The sequence below is a fragment of the Stegastes partitus genome, unplaced genomic scaffold (genome assembly GCF_000690725.1).
Source record: "Stegastes partitus isolate 25-593 unplaced genomic scaffold, Stegastes_partitus-1.0.2 Scaffold1603, whole genome shotgun sequence".
Classification (NCBI taxonomy): Eukaryota; Metazoa; Chordata; class Actinopteri; family Pomacentridae; genus Stegastes; species Stegastes partitus.
In genome coordinates, this window is record NW_007579334.1 from 123,064 (window position 1) to 150,371 (window position 27,308).

The 27,308-nt window shown below is 41.0% G+C and overlaps 2 protein-coding genes and 2 non-coding genes across 7 annotated transcripts in view; 3 read left to right on the plus strand and 1 right to left on the minus strand.

The window, feature by feature from the left end:
* tab2 (TGF-beta activated kinase 1 (MAP3K7) binding protein 2) overlaps positions 1-8,432 on the plus strand; it is a 41,976-nt gene extending 33,544 nt beyond the window's left edge. Inside the window, exons 4-7 of one of the 3 annotated variants that reach the window (XM_008300878.1) lie at positions 920-1,080; positions 2,842-2,935; positions 4,052-4,147; positions 6,195-8,432. In XM_008300878.1, coding sequence (XP_008299100.1) covers positions 920-1,080; positions 2,842-2,935; positions 4,052-4,147; positions 6,195-6,334 — 491 coding nt within the window. In that variant the 3' untranslated portion in view covers positions 6,335-8,432. The remainder of the gene's footprint in view (positions 1-919; positions 1,081-2,841; positions 2,936-4,051; positions 4,148-6,194) is intronic. The other 2 variants (XM_008300879.1, XM_008300880.1) reach the window with 2 other exon arrangements.
* A 1,880-nt stretch (positions 8,433-10,312) lies between these two features.
* On the minus strand, positions 10,313-23,328 carry LOC103371528 (probable ribonuclease ZC3H12D). 2 transcript variants are annotated; one of them, XM_008300882.1, is made up of 6 exons: positions 23,213-23,328; positions 21,650-22,042; positions 16,793-16,932; positions 13,224-13,458; positions 12,987-13,093; positions 10,313-11,942 (listed from the first exon to the last, which is right to left on the minus strand). In XM_008300882.1, exons 2-6 carry the CDS (start codon positions 22,018-22,020, stop codon positions 11,050-11,052), a joined length of 1,746 nt encoding a protein of 581 aa, XP_008299104.1. In that variant the 5' UTR covers positions 22,021-22,042; positions 23,213-23,328; the 3' UTR covers positions 10,313-11,049. The 2 variants fall into 2 exon arrangements, with proteins under 2 accessions (XP_008299104.1, XP_008299103.1); XM_008300881.1 differs by lacking the exon at positions 23,213-23,328 and adding an exon at positions 23,035-23,113.
* Positions 23,329-24,962: 1,634 nt separating this feature from the next.
* On the plus strand, positions 24,963-25,034 carry trnad-guc (transfer RNA aspartic acid (anticodon GUC)). The gene has a single exon. It is a non-coding gene; the product is annotated as a tRNA-Asp (tRNA).
* A 1,956-nt stretch (positions 25,035-26,990) lies between these two features.
* Positions 26,991-27,062, plus strand: trnan-guu (transfer RNA asparagine (anticodon GUU)). Its single transcript has one exon. It is a non-coding gene; the product is annotated as a tRNA-Asn (tRNA).
* Positions 27,063-27,308: the final 246 nt, after the last annotated feature.

Below are 27,308 nucleotides of genomic sequence, written 5' to 3' on the forward strand. Positions count from 1 at the left end.
TGTTTGTATGTATGCTCTCATTTTTAAATGTTATATGTGTCACAGGAGGGCCATAGATGGGGCTATGAATTATTCCTGTAATTTGTAAAGAAAGCTGCAGCTAGTGTAATCGTTATTAGCTGCATTACTTGCATTGCCACCCCACTCTTTCAAACACTGTGACTTTAATAAAGCAGGTAGCAGTTTAGCTGGGGCACATTTTCGCAGGAGATCGAGTGGAGGATCTTTTCCCCTTAAATCACAGACAGTCAGCAGTTGGCCTCGATGCCGTAAGCCATCAGTGTGAAGTGGCATGTGTTTGTGTATAGCAGGAGAAAGAGTAAGAGTTGTTTATCATCGAATGCCTGCGTAGGAGGTGTTGCAGCCTGTCAACAGATGCAGGAACTATAATGAGTTATGGGAAACGCGCTGTAGAGACTTGACTAGATTATGTGCATGGTTAAGATTCTGTATTAAACACTGCAGCAGAAATTTTCCCGCAGCTAACCAGGATAAGTCTGATCTCCTCATGTTACCACAACAGGTGAGGCAACCGTGAGGAATCTAATGTAGTTCCCCTGTCTCTCCTTACACAAAGTTGTCTTTATGTACAGGGAATTATGCTGGAAACTGGTTTGACCATAAAATGCGTCAGTAGTCTACATCCACAGCAGCGCTCCTTGAATGGCTCATTGTCAGCAGCTATTTTCTTGTTCCTTGTTTTGATCTTCGGTTTTTAATCACAGTATAATAATAGCAAAAACAATAATAATGGTTATTATCGTTTCTGAAAGAACCCCTTGAGTTTCTTTTCCTCCTTTGATTACACATCGGGCTAAATTATGTTTACATTTTTCCGTAAAGTTTACCAAACCGATGAATACAGCTTAGAGGGAACTGTTGCTGACAATGCTGTATGCTTTTGTGTGTCTTCTTTCAGCATTGTTGGTGCATCAGAAAGCCCGCATGGAGCGGCTGTGGCACGAGTTGGAGATGAAGAAGAAGAAGCTGGAGAAACTAAAAGAGGAGGTCAACGAAATGGAGAACGACCTGACCAGGAGACGGCTGGAGAGATCCAACTCAGCCTCCCAAATTCCCTCTGTAAGATTAAATCAGTGGTTGAGCTTTTATAGTTTTTTTTTTTAAGTTTTTTTTTGCAGTTTGCTTTAATTTGATATTATTAGTTGAAATACAGACCAGACCTTCAAGGAGAGATAGGTGGGTATGAATGCTACAAAAATCCCCTTTAACAGTGGTCATTATATCCATAGTATGATTATTATTGATCTGGTAAGTGTATTTCCCAGCTAACACCTGGCAGAATTTGAAAATGTTAAGCGTCTTAACCCTCTGAAGCCCTAGCAGTTTCTGCCATTTTTTTTATTCCTGTCAAATTAGTGGGCTCATTTCTCACAGCAGAACCATGGCTAGAAGGAGAGAGAAATTTTAAAATGTCTTTTGTGCTGTGTGACAGTTATAGTGCCAAAAATCACAAAAGAAGAAAAATGAAGTCAAATCAACATGTATAGTATGTTACCAAATGAACACAGGTGTTAGTAATACTGCAATAAAGTGATGGCTTTACATAGTAATGATATTTAAGAACTTCCATTTTTAATTTGTGTACTTGTCTCCTATCTGCTCTGTGTAAACACAGCCTGCTGTTCAGTCAAAAAGTCTCTGGGTTTTTATCACATGCAGCTCATTGCAGCTCAATCACTTGTTTTTTAAAATAATTTTGGAAGTGCAAATGATTTATTTTTGGTAATATTTTTAATGCAACGTAGAATAAAGAAAAATCTCAGGAATTTCAGGTGAGATTTTGGTAATTTTGCAGACAGAACGGCATGTGCCAGATGTGCGGTTCACGGGCTGATGTATAGTTGAAAATGTAATGTTTTGGGTTTTTTTTTTTCAGTTTTGACAGGTTTAGCTCTGATAAGGGGTGTAATTCTGATGAATTATGCCTTTCAAAACTACCAGCATGTTTTAGGGCTCAGAGGGTTAAAAAGGAAAATGTAAAAGAACTCCTAACCAACATCTTTTACTGGCAGATCAATCAGTTTAAAAGCTATGTTTAATATGATTGTATTAGCAGTTGATTTGGAAATGCATATGATTAAGAGTCATCATAGCAGTTCCTCATAACTCCAAACAAATGTGTTTCTCGTTATTATTATTGGATAAAAGGCTGAACAGACAAAACAAAATTATGTGGGTCAGATTGCCATTCCTGGTTCCTACTCGCAGCACATCAGTGCTCCTACACCCTGGAACTATGTTGATTACAGGGTCTGTTTATGATTTGGCTGATATCGTTCCATATTTTCAGAGTGACAGAGCACACAATTTATGTCCAATTCCCTTCACAGTTCATTTCTGAGCCGTGCAGAAACTTCTGCTGCTACATTCAGAGGAAATGCTAGTTCAAAAGAAAATGTAAAATCAACATATCTCATTCGTATTTATTTTCTGAACAACTTAATGTTGGTGTTACATTTACAGCTGTGACTGTGTTGAAACCTTGCGGGTTCAGATAAAGTGCTGCTCTTAGATTCTTGTCAAGTCAGCCGTTTTCGTCAGCTATTATAGTTTGAGTCAACAGAGGAGGAAAGTGGCTGCGGAAGGTTAATTGGCTGGTGTTGCTGAGCTCAGTAGCGCCTTGGTTCAGTGTTGTTTACTGAGGCGAGCCAGCTCTGGAGAGTGGAACAGCTCTTCTCCTGACACGGTCACAGATCTGCTCCACTGACTCAGGAGCAGGATGTCCAGCCTTTTTTCTTTTCTTTTCTTTTTTTTTTCTTCAGAGCTGCCTGTGTTTGAAGCCCAAATAGCTGACTCTCTTTCTCGCATATTCTCTTTCAGATTGAGGAAATGAAGCAGTTGCGATGCAAAAACAGGTCACTGCAGATTGACATTGACTGCCTCAGCAAAGAAATTGATCTCATTCAAACAAGAGGTTTGTATTTGTCAACTCTCTGATTAAATACGAGTGTATCTTAAACCGGCATGCAGTTTTATGATGATAAAGCTGACAGCAAGTCATTAACAGAGAGGTCAGATCTGATGCAGGCCCTGCAGTAGCCTGCTCACATCCTCTCGACACACAGTCAAGGTGCTGCCATTGTGCTGTTAACTACCAGTTCTTCCTGAATTGCATCCTGTTGCTGGTTGGTAACAAGGGATTTATTGGCCTCCTGGCAGCACTTCTCTGCTGACAGAGATCGAGTCATTGGCCAACAGGTGATGGAGGGAAAGAAACACAGGAATGGAGAGTGTAGCTCACTGACTAAAGCTACAGATCAAGTGTTTTAGGCTTCAACCCAACTTCAGACAAAAGGAGCGTACTACAAAGCAGGTTTGATGTCGCCAGGTTTCTTTGCGTTAGCTGGCTCAACAAAACCTGGAACCCCAAGTAGAAGTTGGGAGAAGAATTAAATCTCAGACTTTGAGCTTAATCTCCTCTGGAGCAGGTTAGCTGTGTAGCATCAGTTACCATGGTGATCTAGCCATGATAGAAGAGAGGCACCTTTGTGACACTGAAAACCTTAATCAGCATTTATCTCTCTTGTCGTACACCCCTCCAAACTCCGATCAATCAAACAAATTGGCTGCATCAGTCATCTCGTGTAATTTTGATTTCTTAAATAAATTCATTTATTTTTTAATCTTGGGAAAAGTTGTTGTAGAACGATAAAGAAACTGAAGAAAAACTGAACCAAAATCAGTTCTACTTCTAACAGATGTACCCACAAAGAGAAAGTACAACTTGATAGACATCCTCTAATCGGTGCATAGAATCCAGATCTCACCAGCTGTTAATTAAAGCCACAGCGAGTGAAAATTTAATGTCAGTATTATCACCGTTCGACTGCATTTTCTAATTGTGGCACGTTTTTTTTGCATTTATTACGACTGTTGCAGCTGTACTTAAAGTTCCACTTTGCTGTAAAAGGCTTCACATAAATTGATTACTGTCCGCCTCTGGTGATACTTTTGCATTAGTATCAGTTAAAGTGTATTCAGTCTGTTAAATGTAAACCCATCGTTCCATTCTGTTTCCATCTGTGTACAGGACCACACTTTAATCCCAGTGTAATCCATAATTTTTATGACAACATTGGATTCCTTGGTCCTGTCCCACCCAAACCCAAAGGTACTTTATCTATTGGTAAGTTTAGAAAAGGTTGCATGGTCATGTCTGACATTTGTCATTTCACTGGACACATTCCCCAAATTTCACTGGCCGTCTTATATTGGAGTTACTACATAAGTCTCTTTATGTCTTTAGGTCAGGTCAGACATGTGGTCAGGATTCAGTCCACTTTTGTTTATCTTCATTTTGTCTCAGACTTTACTTACTGACAAGCTAAAAGACTGACATTACTTCACCAACTTCCCCGTCCTTCACAGTTTCACTCATGTTTCTCATCAGGGTTTTACCAATACGTGTCATTTAAAATTAAGTTAATCTCCAATTTTTGCTTTGCAAACAGACAAGTACAAAAATGACGCTGTTATCATGGTGCTGAAATGGTATTTAGAGCATCATGAGACAAAAATGAGCTGGTATTGGTGTAACCCTTCTCATGACTGCTTCATGCACTCCCTAAGTATAGAATGTAGACTGTATGGAGACGCAGTGTGTCTGTGCTGTCAGCATTAAACAGTCATATTCTCACATTCTCGCTTCATGTGACCTGCATGTTGGCAAACACTGACCTAACTGCAGCTTTGATATTGGATTTAATGTAAGGAGACATTAAGAGCACAGTTTGTCGCATCCATAACACGTATTGATGTTCAATATGTTGCTTGTGAGGCTTCAGTCAGACACATATAAGCCTGGTGCTACAGTAGTAGGAAGATTGTAGCAAAAAATATGAAATACGTCCGTTTACTTTATGAGGTTAGTCGATCACATTTTTTAACTAGGCATTGCTGTCACATTCACAGGACATGACGCCAGTGTTGATAAATGCATGTATGCAACAAATAATTGATATTAAGGATATTAAATCACATGCAGCATTCAAATAATTAATAAAAGTCTGAAATAGAATTTGGTAAAGCCTTCAGGAACCCTGTATGACGACACCTTTTCTGTTGAGGTTATTACAGCTTGAATCATCAGAAGCCTTCTGCTCAATGATTTCTGACTTGCTGGAAACTTTTTTTCATCAGCTATGAATATTTACAACTGGATGTCTGAAATTTTAGTTTGATATATCAAATACTTTCAGAGATTTTTTTTAAAAAAAATTGCTCGTCAACTCACTTTCAGTTCTTTTGCTTTTTGAAATTTGAGAATGTGTTTGAATGACAATATCTCAGGAACTATTAAAGATAAAAGACTGGAAGCCGAAAATGCAAACTTGTTAACTATATCAGGAGAACCATTTTGAACGTTTTTGTTGAATGTTTTGTGATGCAACTTGTTGTACCTGCTTAATCAGTTATGAAAGTTCATTTTTGTAATCAGGTTTTTCATGTTCAAACATATTCTGTGTTTTGTTTTGTATTTTTATGACATGCAATCATGTATGATTCAGAATTTATCACGAATTGCCTTGTGCATTATCAGTTTTTTCTGTTAATGTGTGCTCTACAATGGGGCCATTTATGATGGTTTCTTCCTATTTCAGCTCACCTACGGTCAGGGACTATTATAGATTCTGAATCAATTACATGATGAGATATAACAGTGAAAATTCCAGGCTTTTAGAATCAGTAGTTCCTGAGATATTGTGGTTCAAACATAGCATCAAATATCGAAAGTTTAGCCTCAAATATAAATTTTACGGGGAAGAAAAAGCATGCTGAAAATGGGATATGGGTATTTTTGTAATTTATCTTGGATCGTACTTGTAATTTAATGCTAAAATTCCCCAAATGTCTTTCGAGACGTCCATATTTTATGCTCTAAAACCTTCAGGCAAATCAGAGATGATGGAGCAAAAACCGTTCTAAACATTTCCTGATGATAGAATGATCCATGAACTTTAAAACATTTCCAAACACACTTCTGAGCCGGCGTGTTACTGTTTTACATTCAGTTCCTGCAAAGGGGGGGCAAGAGTGATGTGAATGCAGTGCATGTAAACACACACACAGATGCAGTATGAAGTGTTGCTCACCACAGCAGCATCTGTAAATAACTTTGCTGTCCATGCTGCACTGGTGTTCCACACTGACCTCCTCCTTGTTCCTCCTCTCAGACCCGGGCAGTAAGATTGTGAAGCCCATCGCAGACCAGGAGGAGGACGAGGGGACGCAGTGGAACTGCACGGCCTGCACCTTCCTCAACCACCCCGCCCTCAACCGCTGTGAACAGTGCGAGTTCCCGCGGCACTTCTGAGCCAACGAGGCTGCGACGCGCCGCCACTTTCCTCCGTCTTCTACCAGACTAGAATAGACAAGGGCCCTTTCTGTTTTCGTTTCCCCCTCTAGATGTATGAAAACTCGGACGGGGCGTTGTCAACGGGCGACCTGTTTTCCTTGATGTTTTTTTTTTTTTTTTTTTTCTTCCTCCTCTCTAAGGTTTGTAGAATGCTGTCCACCGAAGGCTTGACTGGATAGTGTTTACAGCTTGTGTTTCTTCCTAAAGGCCGGCGGAGTTGGATGATACCTCACCTTAGAGACTCGGATCGCGTGGGGTCTCCTCCCCCCCTGTTTTCTGCTCGACGGGTGACACTTTAACCCCCTGGGGATACCTCACTGCTCCCACTTACAGTATTACGAGCGTGTCCCTGCATTGTGACGGCACACATAAGCACACCTACACATGCACATGCACACACACACATACACACACTCACACACATCCAACACACAACACAAGTGCCTTGATGCTGATTTAGTATTTTAGTTTTTCTTCTTCTGTGGTGGCTTGACCGGGGTTTTTGGGAACTGTGTTCAGCCGCTGCTCTCCGTCTGAAGGGAAAACGTTAACAGACTACTCGTGGACTTTTTAAAGTTTGTTTGCTGTTTCTAGAGGATGCCAAAAGGGGGAACCGCCAGTGTCGCTGCCAATCAAACGTGCCTTTTGTTCTCCCCCTTTTTTTTTTTTTCCTGTCTCTTCAATCATGAGTTAATGAAATAAAAAAGAAACTAAGTTGCATGCTTTGTGTACAGTACACAGAGGCAGAAACTGCCCTCGAGCTTTTTACTGTACATAATTTTAGAATGTGCCTTAAAAACCTTCTTCCTCACACTATGAATCACTTGTATTTCCTGTAAGTATAGCTTTATAGACTTTATTAACTTTTTTTTTTGTCTTGTTTTGTTTCCCTTCTTTCAAACAAATAAGCACCATGCTCCCTTTTTAAGCTTTTTACTTGAGTTCTGTGAGAGTTGAAGCCTTGCAGAAGAAGAGGAGCAGAGCAGTTTTTAAAAAAAACACAAAAACAAACCCTTGCAGTCATCATGAAGCTACGTCTGCCCGGTCCGTTCATCGCTTGTGTAATTGCTGAGTTTCCTGTGTACGATCTGCAGATGCAGCAAAGTGGAAGGCGATGGAGGAGTCCTTTTTTTTTTTTTCTGCATTTTTTTTTTTGTTTGTTTGTTTGTTTTCCAGGACACCAAGTATGTTCGGGACTGTCGGAGGGGGTGGGTTGGGGGTAAAAGGGAAGAGGGTCAAAAAGCAAAAAAAAAAATAATTTTACAAACTGCCATCTTATCTGACAACTGGAATGTAGGTTTGATGTTTGGGGACAGCTACACCTCAGTGCGAAGAGACACTCATTTTCCAGTACAATCAGGATCGATGTCCAAGTCTACCTGGACCAGCTGATTGGGTTTCTGCGAGGTACCAAAATATTGTTTCTGAGAGTAGAAATACTCACATGGGTCTGGTGCCTTAAACACAACAGGTCAGAATTGTTACATCTCGGAAGCAGACAAGGCAAAAAAAAACAACAACAAAAACTCAAAATGTAAGCACAACTTGACTGTCCACTTTGTATACTCTTATTTTTATTCGGCTCGGTTCATCCTCCTAAGCTTTTATCGACGAGGGTGTTTCTAAAGTTTACTTATTGTCATTAAGTTACCTTAACTGTGGAGTAGTTACTTTGTTTTTTTGTTTTTTTTTTCCCACATTTGTGAAATGTTGCCTTGCATTAGTGCCTTTGAATTTGTATTGATAATCTATTCTGTCACATCCAAGTGCCATTTTTAGAAAACAAAAATCTTCCTTTAAACCCGTTTAAAAGTAGAAGATGAATTATTGTCTCTTAAGCACTTACGTCATACTATTTTCTTTTTTCCAACCCAAAGAAACCAGTTTTCAGCTTTATCTGCACCTTGGTGTGAAGAGGCAGTTTATTCATGTTATATTAAATGGAAAAAAAAAATAATTTGGATATCTAAAGTGTTTTTTTGATTTTAGCTGGGAAAACTGTCTTTGTAACAGATAAGTTATTTGTAAAAATAATTAAAAAAATCTATTCTGAGTGCTTTTGGTGTGCCTTTGTGATGTTCAGGATGTTCTCCACAAGGTGGCAGAAGGGATCAGAAGACGTTACAGTTATCCCAGGACTGATGTTTGTTTACACTGACTAGTGTTTTAATATCTATGACAGTAAAAAATCTAAATGTAAATTTAAAAGAAAAAAAAAAAAAAAGTCAAGGTGCTCTGCATATTTTACATATGAATATCCGTTTTTTTTTTTTAACCCTCAAACTCAGAATGAATTGAGGTATGGAGGTCTCATTTTCATTTTAGTTGAGTAAAATGTCGGCACTGTGATAAGAATGACGTTTTGAATATTAAAGGTCAGAATTACTGAAATAGTGGAAATGTTCACAGCAACCGACAACTTTTTTAAGATTTAAACTTGAGATCAGATCGGTCTCATCCTCGATGTTTTGCATGGTGTTGAATCTTTATATATGACCACAATAAGTGTTCAGGGCTCACAGAACTACATTTTGGTGGAAAAGCCTTACAAGCAACGTTTTGTATGAGGTAGGCTACTTCCTGCTCCAGAACTCCAAGTGGCTTCTTGTCTGTGAAGATTCTCAGTCATCCAGGTCATGCTTATTCTGGTAGATTACTCGTAGCAACTGGACTTGCTTGAGTTCGTTGAAGACGTTTCACATCTCATCCAAAAGGCTTAACTTTGCAGTAACACCGGAAGAAATCCCAGCAATAGACCTCATCACAGCCACAGAATCTGCCATCAGGAGCAACAAGTTGACGGAATCAGAGGCCGAACAACTTCAGCTTAAGGTATCAGCTGCTCTTACCAGTGCCAAAGCACCACCTTCAAACCTCACCATCCAGGAAAGAAAGGCATTGGCAGCACTTCAGAGCGACCGGAACATCACTATCTTGCACAATCCACAAGCGCATGGCTCAGCACAGAAGAGCCAGCTCCTCAGGACAGGACTCAGCAGTCCACCTGCATCTCAAGGACAAAGGACACTCATTTGAAGACAATAACTTACAGATTTTGGCCAGGGAGGACAGATGGTTTGAGAGAGGGGTGAAAGAAGCCATCTATGTCGAACTGGAAAGACTATCCCTCAACAGAGGTGGAGGTCTGAGGCATCACCTCTCACCGGTTTATAATTCAGTCCTAAGAACTCTCCCCAGGAAGATGAAACCGCACTCACACCTAGCCCCATAAGACCCTAATAAACCCCTTTGTGGCAGGGGGAGCACTAACGACTCGCATAACGAGGGGAAGGAGTAACAACCCCCAATTGAAACGGAAACTCAGGTGTTAATGACTCCTTAGGATATAAGTATCTGGAACTCCCAACTACTCAGTCAGCTGATGCAGCCTCTTGGATGAGAGGTGAAAGTCCAGTTGCTACGATTACCAGAACAAGTGGCTTCTCCCACATTTTTATACACTGTTGTCTTGTTTTTTTCCCTCGCAATATAAACTTCTGCACCTCTATGGAAAAAGCATGGAATCACAATTTCAAGCTTATTTTTGTTTACTTTTCTTAATGTTGAAGCTCAAACTCGGATGGTTTTTATATAGTTTCTAGCTGATAAAAAGTGTCATCTTGGTGGTGGTTTTTTTTTTTTAAAGAAGATGTTGGTTTTGTGGTTCAGAGGGTTAAGTCTTTTGTTTGCGTGGTAGCCTAGAATACAGTTTTGCTTAACTGATGTCTGCAATAAGGTTGTTCTCAAAGTAACTCCAAACATGCACAAAAACTGTTTTCACAATTTGCAAAGTCGGCCAGTTCTGGGTATGTTTGAGTATGTTTGACACACTTACCTCAAACAGCGCTCTCTAGCTGATGTGGCATATTTGGATTTCAGTCATTTTTGTATTAGTAAATCAGATATGTAGGAGCTTTCTTTCTTTATTTTTTTTCACAATTTCTTGGATATTTTGGATTATTTGTTTTTTAATCTGTATCAAATCATCGACTTTATGGGAAATGCAACGTTACATTAAAAATCTACCAGGTGGGGTTGAGAACTGGCTCCAGCATGAAACGGCAGGTACATAAGCTCCATGTGTGATGGAAAACACCTGCTTTGTCAACACTGATGGGACCACAGCAACACTTTGACGCTTTAACCAGCAGAGAGCAGCAGTTATTTTAATATAACCTATCTATAAACACAGGTTCATATATGCAACACAGACAAACATCCAGACTGGTTTGAGTACTCTTTGTTTTCCACATTCAGAGCAAAAACACAAGCCTTCAGAATGCATATTAAAAACTTGCCAGTGACATTCTTTACAGAAGTACAGAGCATAGCGTTCCTCACTTTGAGGCAACATGGGAAAACAACACATGCTGCTTTAAATTAAACATTTGTTGGTGCTACAATAAGTAGCTCATATGGAGCGTAGTGCATTGCACTTTTACACAAAGATAAAGAAATAGCATTCAGTCTGCTACATTTTCTAGACTTTATCAGATTGAGTCACTTTTTAATGCTAAAGGGTAGGTTTGCAATGAGGTCAAACAAGAAGAATAGTTCTGGTACGTTTTGTAATATAAATTCACAGTCATTTGAAGAAATGTTCTCAGTTTTCACTTCGTTTCTGGGATGAGAACTCCAATGTGGGCTCAGTTTGAAAGAACCAACAAAAAGTCTTAGAAGGAGATTTGGTTGGTTCTGTAGCTCTGGATCAGAGAAATCAGTTCGGACATGTCTGAGACATGCGGGTAAGCGTTCATGACCTGCTCCACCATGCTCTGGGGGTAGAGGGTGGTCAGCTGGCTCCTCAGGCCCTTCCTCTGCTCGCTGGATGGACTCTTGGGCCTGATGTCGAGGAAGCTGCCCTGCACCCATGGGTCCCTCGGCAGGCTGTGGGTGTGTCTGCGGGAGGGCTGTCTGAAGCACTGGCTGTCTTGGAAATGAGCAGGACGTTCCCTGTTGTGTGGAGGCAGCGCTGGGCAGGAGCTCCACGCTGGCTGGTGGTGATGGTGGTGGGACAGCTGGGCATGCTGGTGCCCACACCTGCACTGGTTGCACATGGAGCAGTCGCAGGACAACGAGCTGTTATGAGGGTAGTGACCTCCTCCGCTCAGGCAGGGCTGCTGGTTCCCACCATATGAACCCGGGAGGGAGTAGTCATCATGGCTCAGGCTGTAGCTGGCAACGCCACTGCTGTAGCTGTGCAGCGGTTGCTCCAAGCTATAGGGGTTGTCTTGGATGTAGAGCCTGGACATGGAGCTCTCCATGGAGCTAAAGGCTTCATCTACGTCCAGGCTCGGGCAGTGGTGCAGGCTGGTGTATGGTTGGCTTCTTGGACTGCTGGAGTCCCTCTGACAGACGGACTGCTCGCTGGGTGAAGCCCTGTGGTCATCTGTGTTCAGGGGTGGAGGGGTGGACGAGGTGAATCTGACCTCCGGATATGAAGCAGGGGAGAAGTTCTTGGCTCTGTCCCTCAGAGCTCTCAGTTCGTCGGCCACAGACAGCTGCGACTGGTTTGCCCTCTCTGGATGGTAGAACTTGCACTTTACTCCATAAGTACACTTCTTTCCTGGAAGAAGGAAATATAATAATTTATTATTGGGCCCCACAGCTGTAAACCTACATCTCTTAAAGCAAAGAATGTGTGTTTGTAAGTGCTTGGTCAGCCTTTGTACCTCCAGCCTTCCTTGTGCCTTTGATACACAGCTGACACTATTACTGTAAGGCTCTTTATAGTGATCCAGACTTGCTGTTTGGGCACAGCTCCCACTGTGCTAACAGGGTAAATAAACCAATCTTTATTTAATCTCTTCCTGACAGATGAGTTTCCTTCAACAATTTCGAATTCTTTAGGTGCTGAATGAAGACGGACAGTAGAAACCAGAGCCCCCTGCTGTTTTTTTTTAAACGAGTCTCCATTGTTTTACAGTGAATAAGAACAAGAAATGACCAACTGAATGTCACAATCTCAAAACCAAAATAAAAAGATGTATATTGTGTTGAAATCATAGTTTCAGGCACAGCTTTTACTTTTCAGTTGACTCGAAATCTTGAAACTCCAATAATGATGATGTTTTGGGACTTTATACTTCCTCTATGGGCCGAAAGAACATTTTGGTCTTGTGAAATCTTTTGGTGAGCGGTTGAATAATCTCAGAACTGCACTTTCGAGGATAAGTTTCTCTCCAGCACTTCCTAGATCGACTATCTGCCCATCAGAAATGATCCTGATGGACACTCTTTGGTTTCGTCAGTCATGCTGAGTTTTGCGGGTTATGCTAGCTATGGAGTTTTACAAGTTCGCATTAACAAAAATGATGTTGAAAGTGTCGTTTGCTTCTGTATCTGCAGGCCTTATACTATGTGTGGTGCAATTTGGTTTGAAACTGCTGATGCTGCAATTTGTATGCCGTCATTTGGCGACTGCACCATGTAGTGTGTGGGAAATGTGTGCTGCTGTTTTGTAGGCACCATTGGAAATTAGGAAATGTTCGAATTAGTATTTTTGAAATCAACTTCTATTTACGTGGTTCTTATTATTTAGGTTGCCTTTTTAATCCTTTACAAGAGCACAAAGGAGTGTAAACTGGTCAAAACAACAATGTGAGCCTACCGTATGGACAGTGCTGCAGCTTGTTGTCTGTGGTCCATGGCTTCTTCCTTAGAAAATCATCAATAGTGGGACCATTTCTGCCCAGAGGATCATCTGGAGGCATGAACCTGCAACAGCAAAGGGATGCAGTTAGATTAACATTATCTGAATTCATGGTGCATTAATAAGGGTAAAATGAACCCTAACTTTGCCCCCTTTTCATTCCCCCTCAGCATCTGTAAACATTAGAAGTCTTACTTGTCATTGGCGAAGGTATACATCAGCAGCCTGTCCTCTATGAACTTCTTCCACTGGGGATTCTCAGTCTGCAGGTCGCGATAGTTGTCGTTGGACACGATGATGCCATCTGAGTCGAAGGCCAGCTTCACGATGTAGCGGTCGTCGTAGCACACCACCCTCTTGCCGTTTACGCAACGGGATGGCGTGTACACCAGGATCTTCTTCCTCTCCAGCTCGTGGAGAATATGTTGATCTACGAAACACATGACAAGAGTGGTGATTATTAAACGGAGTCACCTAGTAGTTTGTTGTACCTGAAAAAACTTGGCTTCCATCATCCAATCCAGTGAAACCGTTGCTAGTCTGGTTGGAGTATGTTGGGCCCAAACAAACTCACAGAATGCACTGCAGTTTTTTAGGATCAGACTGGTTTTTTTTTTAAGTTAGTCTTTCGCAGCAGAACACACGCTATTGAATTTCTGTTGGCAGTTTAGTGGACTTTGTGCCTTTGGTTGAGTTTTTTCAAAATTATTTACAACGTTTGAGATGTTCACTTATTTACTGTCGATCTTCAGGAAAAGGAAAAAAAAAAGGATGTCTACTTCCTGTTATATATTCAGTCCATCATGTGCTTGTATTAAATAAGAAACTGTTGCACTGTTGTACCAAGAAACAGATGAGCAGGTCTGTTCTTTAACTACAAAAGTCAGGCCGCTATAACCCATATATGTATTCAGGCCTTTGTGCTGGTGATAGTGGTGATTGGAAGCATTAGCTTCTCAGGGTGTGCGTTACATTTCATTCTTGCGAGCAGGATAAGTCATGAATGCCTTGTGGGACTCAAATTTGGCACCAATGGTCACCTAAATTCAAGGATGAACTGATTGGGTGTTGATATCAAAGGTCACTGTGACCTCCTAAAGCATGTTTTTGACCATAACTCAAAGATCCGTTTGCTAATTATGGGAACATTTCCACACAAATGACATTTTAATTGCAAAAGGTCAAAGGTTACTGTCAACGGAACATCTTGATGTTCCGCAAAAGCACAATTCTAGCTGTTTTTTCAGCGTCATAGCTCAAAAACAAAAGAGGAAATGTGACCGTATTTCACATTTGATCATATTCAGAATTGATCATTCGTGACTAATTTTATTGTGGTGATTGCATGGGTCTTCTGTGCTGTTGGGTTGAAGACGTGCATGAGGCGTCCGTCCACAATTTGGAATTTGTAACTTCTTTGCAGCATCATTAATACTTGAAGCATTGTCTATCAGAATGATCTTTATTCACTGAATTCCTTCAGAACCTTTACTACATATTTTATATGAGGTTTGATAGACATGGATCTAAGTGGAAACTTGATTGTGGTGGCAGTTTTGATTATTTCTATGTTTCAAATGTGTTGGCACACTTCAATAAATAATGGCACAATGACTGAAATGACAAGCAGCACTGTAGCAGCAGAAACATTTATTCAAGAAAAACAAATCTGTTCTGCAGCTGCTTGGACAGTTGATGAAAGTGCACCTGTTGTAGTGAGTTAGGAATTTATTTCAAACATTTACTTTGTGCCTTTATCTTTACGTTTCCTTGTTTTGATGGTGAGTTTTACAGCAGGAGCATAAATCTAGTTTAGCTGCACTTTGCACTTCTTGGTAAACGGCTGATTTCAGGCAAGGAGCTATTTTCAGTTGACCTGATCCTACATGAACAACATGCTGGATTTCAGTTTTGGCGGTCAAACTTCCTCACTGCTCTATGGGCAGTTTGATGCTTGTTTTTACAGTGAAACTAGGTGATAGCTACAGCTGCCAAACAGGAAGATTACAGCATCCAGGATGCAGTGATGGGAATTTACCGGCAAACATCAGTTCTGTGCCAGGATGGCAAAGTACACACCTATCAAGGATATTGCTCATTCTCATTTCCTTGATTTGAGGATTAGTGATCATAGATTAAATATTTTCCATCTATGGCAAGCACATTTTTAACATGCTGTACGAAGCCCACTCAGTGTTCTGGCTTCTGTATTTTGGTCAGAATATGCTTGTTTTGCTTCTGAAACTGTAACATTCATCATTTTTTTATTAAATAGACTTCTCTACTCAGCAAATGCAGCTGTTTGTGGGTGCTTCAAACTGTCGCAAATATATGTAAAGCTCATCGCCTAAAAAAAAAAAAGTTTGTTTCCTGATCGTGACGATAATTTATGCCTCAAGTTTCACATCATGTGCGTCATAGTTTCAGGCTGATTTTCTGTCAGGAAAAGGGCCGAAAAGCTTCTAAACATAGAGTTTGTCACGACGTGAGATTAGCCTCAGGATACAGCAGCTGTTTTTGATGGTAGGCCATAATTACAGTTCCATAACCATGAGCACTAATAATGGACTGCATATCCAGTTGGGGAGGCGCGTCAGAATCCAGTTAACTCGAGTTAAAGCTGCACTGATCAATACATATTTGATTAAACATGGATCAAATCACCATGAGTACCATAAAAATGGTTGCTTGTAGTGACAAACACAGAATTATCACCCCCTCCTGCAGCTTCCCTCAGCTGCACTAAAGATTTTAGTCTGCTTTAATTCACTGTTTGGGTCTTATGCGTTCTATTTTTAGCATCAAAAGTCAAATAAATCTCTCTGTATTTTACCTGCCCCTATTGTCAGACAGCCAAAGCTAACAACTAGCTAGTTAGCCATGGAACATTAAACTGCTGAAGAGCCACATATCGTTTTAGCATTTGATAAAAAGCCAAAACAGAGCGATCATTAGATTTGGATTTGACACACAAGTCCTGCTGAATGCTAATAATGGTTTTTGTTGGCTAGATTTTTGTACCATTTAGCCACATTAAAACCACAGACAGGTAAAGTGGATCACATCGATCATGTTGCTACAATGCAATGTTCTGATGGGAAAGTTTGGGTCCTGCATTCATGTGGATGTTACTTACGTACCACCCACCTAAACATTACTGCAGATGAAACATGACATCACAAGCACTGCTTGAGATGTCACAACCAAGAGTTTATCTGGCCTACCCAAACTCCCCAAATCTCAATCTGATGGATTCATAGCCCTCAAGTCCCAAAGGATCCACTGACAACATTCAGACACCGGAAACCTGTCCCTTCGGAGATGTTTTGGCAGTACAAGGACTTAGGGTAGTGTTTCATTACTTATCCAGGCTTAATGTTGTGTTTAATGTCTCTGACAGAACAATCTAATACATTTCTAGTTCCACCAAATAGACCAAAAAATATATAAATCAAAATGAAATTGCAGAGTCGGTTATTTGTTGGCCGGCGTTTGTGCTCAACACACTGTCGATTTCCAATATGAAAAGAAATTGTGTTCTAATCTAAGAATTTAGCTACTGAGAGAATAACTGTGAACCAGCTGAAGCCGTGTGACCGACTTCTAAAGTTGGAGCATCTGGACCTGTTCTAAAGACAACAAAGTCATGGATGAAATACAATTTAAATTCTGGTTCATCCTGATCTACAGTAGTAAAATAAGAAGGATACCACAGAACGCCCTCAGCCAATGGAATTCCCACAGTTGCATTCAGGTGAGTTTACCTGTGATTGGCGCCTCAGGCCGCGGCAGCTCCTTCCTCCACAGGGGAACGAACACCGTAATGTCTCGCATCCCTTTGTCCCAGAACCAGTTCACTGCCAGCTGGAGGCCCTGACACGAAAACACCTTCTTGTCGCCATGGCTACAAAGACAAAGAAGTCAAGAGTCAACAAAAAAAAAAAACTTAACTTCTTCTTTTGAGTTTCTGTGCACGTTATGCGCACGCGTCTACCCCCCTTTTCAGGAAATCGACGGTGTTGCAAGACGCAAGCTCTGAGTTCTCTAAAACACAACTGCAAAAGCATAGAGATGAATAATGTGACACAGAACGGAGACTTTTGTTTTAAAGAGTCTTTTTAGTGCTAATAGTGCTCCTGTGACTTCCCAAACAGTGGCATTTCTAAACTGACTGAAGGACATTCCTGTACTGTTGCTCATATTAGATCATAACTTGACCTTATCAAAGCTTTGATTGATCGGTATGAAGAGAATTTACTAGTTGTGATAAGTCCCGACCAATTCTAGGAAACCAATACTTAACCAGGGCTTAAATTTTTAGGCAAAAACTAGCAGATGACCTTGAAACAGGACATCCTGAGGGAAAAGCTGTGACTGTTATTTAATCCAGAAGCAGTTTTACAAGTTTTCCTCCATGTGGCAGGATCACAAGTGAGAAAATAAAGTTCATTTTTACTGGTGGAGCGTACCATTTGCATAAACTAGTGAAGCGTCTAAGAATAAGAGGTTGAGGAAAAGCTGAGATTCTTGTGTGAAATGTGATCATTGTCATTGACTTGTATCAGCAAAGCCTGCTTGACTAACATTTGTGCTTGTAGTAGTTCAACATCTGTTCTCTGAAACACAAGCTCACATTACCAGGATGTACTGAGGAGCTACTGAAGAAGTAAACTGGATCGTTTTGCCTGCAGGTGAAAGTGAAGCATGTGCACACCAATGGGAGTTCCCCGTCTTTCCATGAGCAGGAAGTGGTGAGATACTGAGCAACAACGCAACAGGTACTAAAGATAAAGCTGGGCACGAGCTAACTCATAGATTTCGATTACATTTATCTGCCTTGCATTACTTAACAAGTCATAAGGGTTATTTTTGGAAGGTGTTTCCTTGATAGTTTAAACTTGTGGCACCGAACCTGCAGCACTTTTTAAACAATTTTTTTATCAATACTGTCAAAGCGAACACATTTGCAGCTGCTTCATTTGTGATTTTCATATACTTCTTTAGATAAACAGTCAACAAGCACAAAGGGACCTGCACTTATGAAAATATTAACTTAAATATTTACAGTAAAATAAAATTAAAATGTGAAACATCAGCGTGAAAGTAAAGGTGTAAAGACTGGCCTTTATGAAATATATTTTCACCCATATACTGTTGGATGGTTTAAATCTCTTTAATGTGTTCTCTTAAAAAAGAAATGTCAAAATGATATAATTTATCAGTGATACAAAGTTTAAAAGCACAAACTCTCTGACAGTCCTTGAACGCATCATGTGTGACTCGAGGTACCATCGGGAAGATAACAAAATCTAAGGTTAAACTTGTAATATTTCATCAATATACTCATTTATGAATTTTCTTTAAAACAAACAAACAAACAACAACAACAACAAAAAAAACAGATCCTGACAAAAAAAACCCAAAACAAAACACTTCTTGGTGTCAATAATTAAATATCAATAACATGTGGAGCCCTCATTTTTTCCAGTATTGGTGGCACCTGTGGGCACTTGGAAAAATGTTGTACATGTTGGTTCCATTTTTTTACTGTAATGTAGACATGGTGAGCTCTCACTGCTTCTAGTCATGGTTGCTCTGTTTCCATAGAAGTGCAGGGCTTTAAATTCCAGTGAAAAATGAGCTCATCGTGACTGAAAACGTGACAGGAGCAAAGACAAACAAACAAACAAAAAACGCCCAGAAACCTTTTGGAGGGTGAAAGTAATGATAATATTTTGGCCACTGGGGACCGGCAGAACTAGCAGTAAACACAACACTGATAAGCTGTCACCTTAAAGTTTCTACGGCCAATGTCACACCTTGCTTTATCACCTGACATTATCGTCATTGTATTCACTTCCTCTATAAAGCTGCATTAGTTGATTCTTCTGGGCCATTAGCATTTAAATGTGACACCAAGGTGTCCTGATAAATGCTGATAATGACACTGGCATCGAAATGTAAATGTAGCTTGTGTGGCTGCTCCCTACTTCACTACATGATCAGTAAAAAGAGCTTTGGCAATGAAACAGCACTACGTTATGTATGTAGGTGAACTTGTAATGCTGCCACTTCTAGCAAAACTACAACCAACATTTTATTAAAGCAGTTTTCACTGCTTCTGCAGCTGTCAGCATTAAAGTCTCAGGCTTAACAAGGTGAGGTGCAAATTTTCTCTCACTTCGTCATTAAGAGCAACACCTTTCACATTACACACACAGTGATTTAATGCATTGTTCATCCAAACCTTTGGATTAGTGCAGGTTTAAATTGTCACAGTGATTGTCAGGTGTGATTCTGCAGATGAACTAAATGTCTCATCTTCCAGATAAATGTAGTGGAGTTGAATTTATCTTCTCCATTAAAGGACCTACAGATGCAGTTCTATACAGTTCTCATGTCAAGTGTCAAAAACGTACCTTTTCATATTTACAGATGTGTTAATCATGGTGTATTTGGACGTTTAGAATTTAACATTTCTGAGAAACTGTCCATGACAACTGTGAATTTGTCTGTTTCCTTATCTCCTTCCTCTTTATTCTCACCCCGGCTGCTGGTTCTGCTGAAGGTCTTCTCATGTTTAAACGTAGTTTTTCCTCTCAACTCTCACCAATAAGCAGCTCATTGGAAATCTTTGGATTCAGTGGGTTTTCCATGTATAATTTTATGTGGTCTTACTCTTAATTTTTAAACTAATCAGTTAATTTGTTAGAGTATACTACGCTGTTGGTTCTTCACCCAAACATTTAAATTAGCCTGGTAAGTTCTGCATAATCAACAATATTGTAGGATCTTAACCTTAATCTTTAAATAAGTCAGTTAAATTTGTATTTCATTTAATATTGTTAGTGTCTCTTAACTTCAATATTCAAATTACTTTGGTTTGACTAATAATATTGCAATTTGCCATTTTTGCACCTGTTGCCTTGTTGACTTACTTTTACCCTAATTGGTCTCATGTTGCCTTCATTCCTTTTGCTTTCATTGTCAAAGCACTTTGTAAACATTTGTTTACAAAGTCCTACATACATAAAGCTATTATATTTTTATTATTACGTGTCATACATCATCAGAAACTGTTCATATGATGTTTTCAGTGGCTCTGGAGGGAGCATGTCAAAGTATGAGAAAATGACTGAAGTGAGATTGTCTGAGTAATCCTGATTTGGTTTTGGAAATGACAACTTGATCAAAGTAAGCTTGCGGGGGCGGCGAGATCGAAAACGTGGGCGTTTACCGGTCAATGAGTTTGCAAAGAGTGAAGAGCTGCATTATAGGAAATGTAAGATCCAGCATTTTGCAGCTTGAACCGTATTAGTGATTAAAAGTTTCAAACTGCATCTCTTGAATGCTGCTTTAAATAACCTCAAAAACTGATCAGGATGAAATAATAGAAGACTAGAGTCAGTAGTGTGAGTGACTGAATAATGACAAACTGGACAAATCAAGTTAAAAGAAACGGACAAAAACAGTTTCCCTCACAGCCCCTGCAATTTAATGCCTGAGGCCAGAGTACAGTTCCACTGAATTACCTGCAAATGAAGGTGTGACAGTAAATACTTCAGCCCTCTTCCTCTTACAGCTCACTTGTCCTTACAGGAATATGTGTTGTGAAAACATCTCTCTTTTGTTTTCCATTTTGAATTCATATCGTGCCCTCCACCTCCTCCAACGTGTTGTGTGATTGAGCAAATTTTGACTCAGAACTTCCTTGTTAATGATGTAGGTCAGGCATGAGTGCCAATTACGAGATCCAATGACAGCAAATACGTGCTACAAGTCACACTAGACACAAGAACGGCTTAAATCTGAGTTCTTAAAAAGGAATGGCAGCAGCATGTTACATTGCCCTTCAGGCCAAAAAAAAAAAAAAACAACAAAAAAACAATAAAAATAAAAAGAGAGAAGAGCGGAGGCACAGATCATGCTTTCACTTCCCACGTTTTAAGAGGAAGTGTGTTGTGATCAAATCTGTGAACTGAAACAAAGCTTTGACACAAACAGAGATACCCTTAAAAAAATAGCCCAGTTAGAATGTTATTTTTTCATTATTGTTGGTGTTTTTCATTCAGTTATGCACATGAATGAACAGAACGCCTCTGTTCTTTTGAAGTTCTGCACGTCAAAAAAGTATCTTTCCAGGAAGTAAGGAAAAAAACATGTTCAACTTCCGTCATGTCAAAATATTTTTAAGTGTGACATTGTTTGGTTTGTCTCAAGAATGAAACACCAGTTGGTCTGTAGACGTACATCAGTACAGTGCTGAATACTTATTGCTTCATGTTACTTTATGCATGTACAAAATGAGAAAAAGATGTGTATACTGCACTTTTTTTAGCCAGCTGACAGATATAGATGCTTTGCAGATTAAGATTTTACGTGTAAAAAAATATTCAAGTTAAGGATAGTTAATTAAGTTGATAAATCAGCTGAAGTCTAAAATGAATAATAATGATAATATTCCAATAAAGATCAGATAGTTTCATTTTGTCCAACAAATACTTATAATAAATACTTTAAATTTAGTTTTACAAAGTGGTGTTGCTGCTGTCACTTCCTCCTCTGCACTCCAAAAAAATATAAAAAGTGAGATATAAGGCAAATGTTAGGTGTGGACTCACCTCATGGCTACATTGCTGCCATCTATCACCACCGGTCTGAATCCAGCAGCCGGCTCTCTGTCTGGTCCTGGTTTGGTCGGGTTGGGATTCGGACTGCAGCCTCTGGGCACCAGTTTGGGGCTGTTCGGGATGCTCTTGTTGCTGCGAGTGTGGCAGGTCTTGATCAGCTCCTCCAGGATGTCGTTGGTCTGGGCGTCGTGGCGGAGGCTCTCCAGCACCCTCAGGATGTCACTATGAGAGTATCCTAACTTGAGAAATCGCTCCACTTTGGCGTGCTGCTGCTGGTGGTCCATGTCTGGTTCAGAGTGCTTCTTCAGTTCAGGACTGTCTGATTGGGGAATCCTCCTTCTCGCCTCCTTATTCTGGCTCATCAGCGTCTCCACGGCAACAAGCCTGTGTTTTGGAACAGTTGACAGGTGTCAAACAAGGGGGATGGAGGCAACCTCTGTCACTGTAAACACAGGAAGCACCGCCACGGTGTCTCAGGGGTTTTCAGACACATCAACTGTGGTCTGAAAAACAACCACAACCTCATGACTGCAAACACTGGCTGACGTCATGCTGGTTCAGAAACCCCCTATGACACTTAAAATAAGAGAGGAAGCAGAGGGTCTGCATTGATCTCTTCTCTAATTTTACCTCCAGTGTCTCCGAGGTCAGCCACCAAAACATGAATGGAACTGGTGAGACTGACTGTGCATGTTACAGTGACAAGCCTCTCGCCGTTTTATTGCGCTTTCTGGAAACCCCCTGAACTTCATGTCCAAAGAGAAGAGATCACACCAATGCATTTGAGGGTGAAAACTGCATGAAAGACTCAACCCCCATCTTGCATTTCTACTCCTCCCACTAGCAGAGCTATTCTAAGTGCACAGCTTTAAAAATCCTCACACACCTGAAGCAATTAGAAAAAAAAACATTGTAACTGACTAAGAGGGTGTGTCGGCTTTGAAAAAACAACAACATAAAAAAAACTCCTCAAACCGAACTCTCTCATCGTTTCGAGGGAGAAGCATCCATCATACTTTGAAGCTTTGAGTGTTTTTGATCACCGTCCATGCAAGATGAACTGATTAGCTGCATTTGATGTGCTGACTCGACATTTGAAGAATGAGGAAAGAAAAAAACCGCTGATGTGCCGGCTCATTATCGCTGTTTGTTTTCCCTACAAAAGCCATAAAAATCTCACTTTAAACAGACATTCCATAAAAAACAGGACCCTGACACTTGGCTTTAAAGTCGAGGCTTGTTTGTTATCTGACTTGACTTTGCACAGGCTTGCTACAACCTGCACCAAACCACATCCTTTGCAGCTCAGTTGACATTCAGTTAACCTACAAGGCCCTCAGACTCATTTACTTCTCCAAACTTGAAGATTAACTCACATGTCCAACAGCACAGTCCACACTCAGACCTCGACACCTCCTGCCTGTCTCTCACAATCTGAAACTTGACAAGCTCCAACAAGACAAGACAACAGCCGGCGTCTCCGGGCTCACATTTAACAACAACCAGCGGGCAGAGCTCCGCCGTCACATGACATGAAGTTTGTTTTGAACTTACACATTCAGCGAGTTGTGGATCTGAGCATGAGTCCCTGTCGCTGGCTGCCTCTTTCTTTATGAACTGCTCTCAGCCAGTCTGTCAGTCGCTCTGACAAACACGCCGGTTTGTGTGAAGCTACTCTTATTACTCATAGGAGGAAGTGAGTGCAGCTGAGAGAGAGAGAGAGAGAGAGAGAAAAAAAAACCTCTCTGACCAGCAAGGAAGACAACGCTCTGTAAATTTGTGATCGCTACTTCCTCGTCTGAAGTCGGTGCTGAGCTGTTAGCCAGAGGGATTTATTTGTCCTTTCTCCTTTTGTTGTATTTTTTAAAAGCTCTTCCTGGTGTGGTGTAATAAATGATGGTCTGTTGGACCAGGAAGGCTGCCAAGTGGAGACAGAGGCATCAGACTGTTGAGGTTTTGTCATTCAGACATTTTATCTGAACTTAATCATGTTTTAAGACGAATGTGTCTCAGAGTTTCCCACACTGAATAGGCCACCCAGGTGTGTTGGGTCTCCTTAAAAAGCTACTATTTGTCATATAAGTCAGTTAGCGAGAGAATCAGAAGTGTCTACATCAATCACCAAGGTCAACACAACTGGACTTTGGAGGTACCCCTCTCATCTAAGTGGCTTCCTCACTTCTAACTGACTGGAGGGTGTTCATTTTCACCCCCATATCACATGGCCTGTTAATGACACACGTGACTCACCGTGGGAACCGCTGAGCAACTGCATGAGGAGGAATCTCAAAACTGCCTTTTAAGCATTGATCTCCAAAATAAAAGCTACACTGTCTCACATTTTTATAAAGAGTATTAGGGAAGTATTTATCGTTCACCATTGGATGTTTATGTTTGTAATCCTCAGTAATTGTGTTCAAGCTATCGGAGGCGTAGTAGTTTTATCACATTTACTGTAAAAGTGAACAGTCTTTGGTTAAAAACTGGGTGGAAACACTCGTCTTTGTTCATGTTTTCTCTGAGTATCAAACTGCTCTGTGAAATAAGACAGTATCTCCGCCTGCTACATGGAAAATCGGAGTTGAATCCCTGATGGGGAGTGTTGAATTAGTACCAGCTGCTGTGTGTTTGCCAAGTACGATGAAAGCAAAAAATATGACTCAGTAACACGCCTGCACTCATATGCTTCAAGGTGTGAATGGTCGTTAAACTGCCAGGTGAGGGATAACGCAAGACGTCAGTGATTGTGAAACTGTCCAGGGAGGGAGCTCAGGATTGCTCTGTAAGTACCTGACAAGTGGCCTTGTAGACCCCTTCCTCTGTTTTGATATAGCCTCCTTAATTCCTCTCTCAAACTGTCTGTTTTCTCTGTCCTGAATGTGACTACTGCTGTCATCAAAGCAATATCTCGTGCCCTCAAATGCAGGTGGACTACTTAGTGTTGTCCTGAGGAGCTGCTATCCTGTGCTGTACCATGTGCTTTAATTAGTCCCCACTATACTGGGTGAATCCTTCTCCACCCAGTTACGATGAGGCATTACTTTTACTTACATGTTAGTGTGGATAGATGTTTCTAACTTTTCTGAGCTTTTATGGTCCACAGTTGTGATCAAAATAAGATGAAGGATGCTGATGGTTTAACATCACACTGACCTCCATGTTCATTGTGATGTTCCATTCAAGAGTTTCTGTGTTTCATTAACAAGTACCATCTACGTATTGATAAATCGCCAAATAATCCTTGTCCAAGTTGAAACCATGTCAGCTGTCAGCTGAGACAACCAAAAAAAAAAACCCCACACAGTCCTCGTTAGTATAGTGGACAGTATCTCCGCCTGTCACGCGGAAGACCGGGGTTCGATTCCCCGACGGGGAGTGTTGACTTTTCTATCATTTGTTCTGTGTTCACAAAGAGAAAAATGACACCAACAACGTTTGTTGCTGCTGAATTTCGTTTCGTGTCAGTGTTCAATTATTTCCATTCACTCGGAGGAGCTTGTGCTTATTCAGCATTATTAAGGACTAATAGGCATGTTTTCAAACAGGCACCTTTCACATCCACGCTACGGAAACCATGTCAAGTCGCCTTTCTGGCCATTCGCACAGGGGCATGTTGTCCAGCTGTTTTTTGCATTGTATGTGAGATAAGTATTTGTCATTGTTATGATTTAGAAAAAAATACCATTATCAATCCCTATCACACATTTATTTTTTGATAATTTGGTCATTTGATGTCAACTGTACCCATGCCCAAGGTGTTGGAGGCAGTTTCCTTTGTGTTGTGGTCATCATGTTTGCCTAATATATGAAGCATCCCTGATTCGAACCCAGGTGGAAACACACTAACTTCTTCTTTTTTGGGGAGTGAGCTCAAGAATGTGCCATAAGTGCTGCACAAGTTGCGTGGCGCGTACCCGGCTGGGGGTTAAGTTGGTTCTGTTGTTTAAACAGCTCTCCGCCAGAAGTCATTTGTGATGGTCTGCTCTGCCGCACATGTAGGCATACATGTCACGTGTGGTGACACCACAAGATATCAAGATTTAATCTGGGGCCAGTTTCTCTTTCTGAACCTTGTTGACAAAACACTCCTTACCATACCAGTCAGAAATGAGAAACCTTGATGGATGAGACATGAAGCGCCTTCAAGAACCAGTAGAGATGTCTAGTTACTTTCTGCTGAGGCACTTAGGATTTCAATGACCTGATGACTGACAACTTGCACAGACGTAGTCCTTGTGTGCCACTACACTGGCAACAAGTGCACCTGCAGAGTCTCTGTGTTCATTGTGATGTTCCATTCAAGAGTTTCTTTGGGTGTTTTATCAACAAGTACCATCTGCGTATCTGAGTATCTCCGAATAGCTTTGTCAAGGCTGAAACTGTTCCTGCTGTTGGCTGACATGACAAAAACAGAGGTCCACACAGTCCTCATTAGTATAGTGGACGGTATCTCTGCCTGTCACGCAAAAGACTGGGGTTTGATTCCCCAACAGGGAGTGTTGACTTTTCCATCAGCTGCTGTGTGTTCGTCACAGAAACAAAAGCAAAGCACAGACAATGTTTGCTGCTACTGCCCAATGTTCAGTTGTTTCCAATCACTCACTGAGTGATGTTGTCCAAGGAATTTGATGTTTTTGTTTAGCATTATTATCAACAAATAAAGACCTTTCTGCCCGGTTTCAAACCAGTGACTTTTAGCACATAAGGTGAACATGATAACCACTACACTACGGAAACCCAATCAGATGGCTTTTCTGGCCATTGATTTGCACGGGGGCACATGGTCCCCCCGGTTTTGCATCAAGGGAGTGTATCGGTACTGTAGTGGTCAATACATTCACGCAAAAGGTCCTCGGTTTGAAACCATGTGGACACACACTGACTTCTTCGTGTTTTCTCTGAGTAACAGCATCAAAGTATTCTGTGGTATAAGTTGGGTGAGTTTGTTGCGGCAGACCAGCACGTGAGCTGCCTTTTGCTTCATGTGGGCCAATGCCAGTCTCTTCAAGGATCTCATGGTCCCCTTGTTGGTCCAAGACTTTTAAAATCTCATCCAAGAGGCTCCTTCAGCCCTGCCTGCCTTTGAGGATGGAGGGTCCCGGGTATTTGTTCTCACCCCGCAAAATACACGGCCAGTGGTCCATTAACATGCAACAACTCACATGCCTCGAGGTGTGAACGGATGTGAAACTGCCAGCTGAGGGATGACCCAAGGCGTTAATGGTGGTGAAACTGTTTGGGGAGTGAGCTCAACCATGCGCCTTTAGGGCTGCACAAGTCGTGTGGCCGTGCCAGCTGCCGGCTGACATGACAAAAACAGAGGTCCATGCAGTCCTCGTTAGTATAGTGGACAGTATCTCCACCTGTTGCGTGGAAGACCGGGGTTCAATTCCCTGATGGGGAGTATTGACTTTTCTATCAGCTGCTATGTGTTCACCAAGAGACATGAAAGCAAAACGCCCCCAACCACAATGTTGCTGCTGTCCTCCTCTCTGTCTATGTTCAGTTCTTAGATGGGATTCTCTGCCTCACTGATTGACTGTCTGAGCAGTTTTTTATTCAGTGTTAACATGTACAAAGGAACAAGTTTCCACCAGGTTTCAAACCATGAGAGGAACATCATCACCACTACACTGTAGAAATCACAACA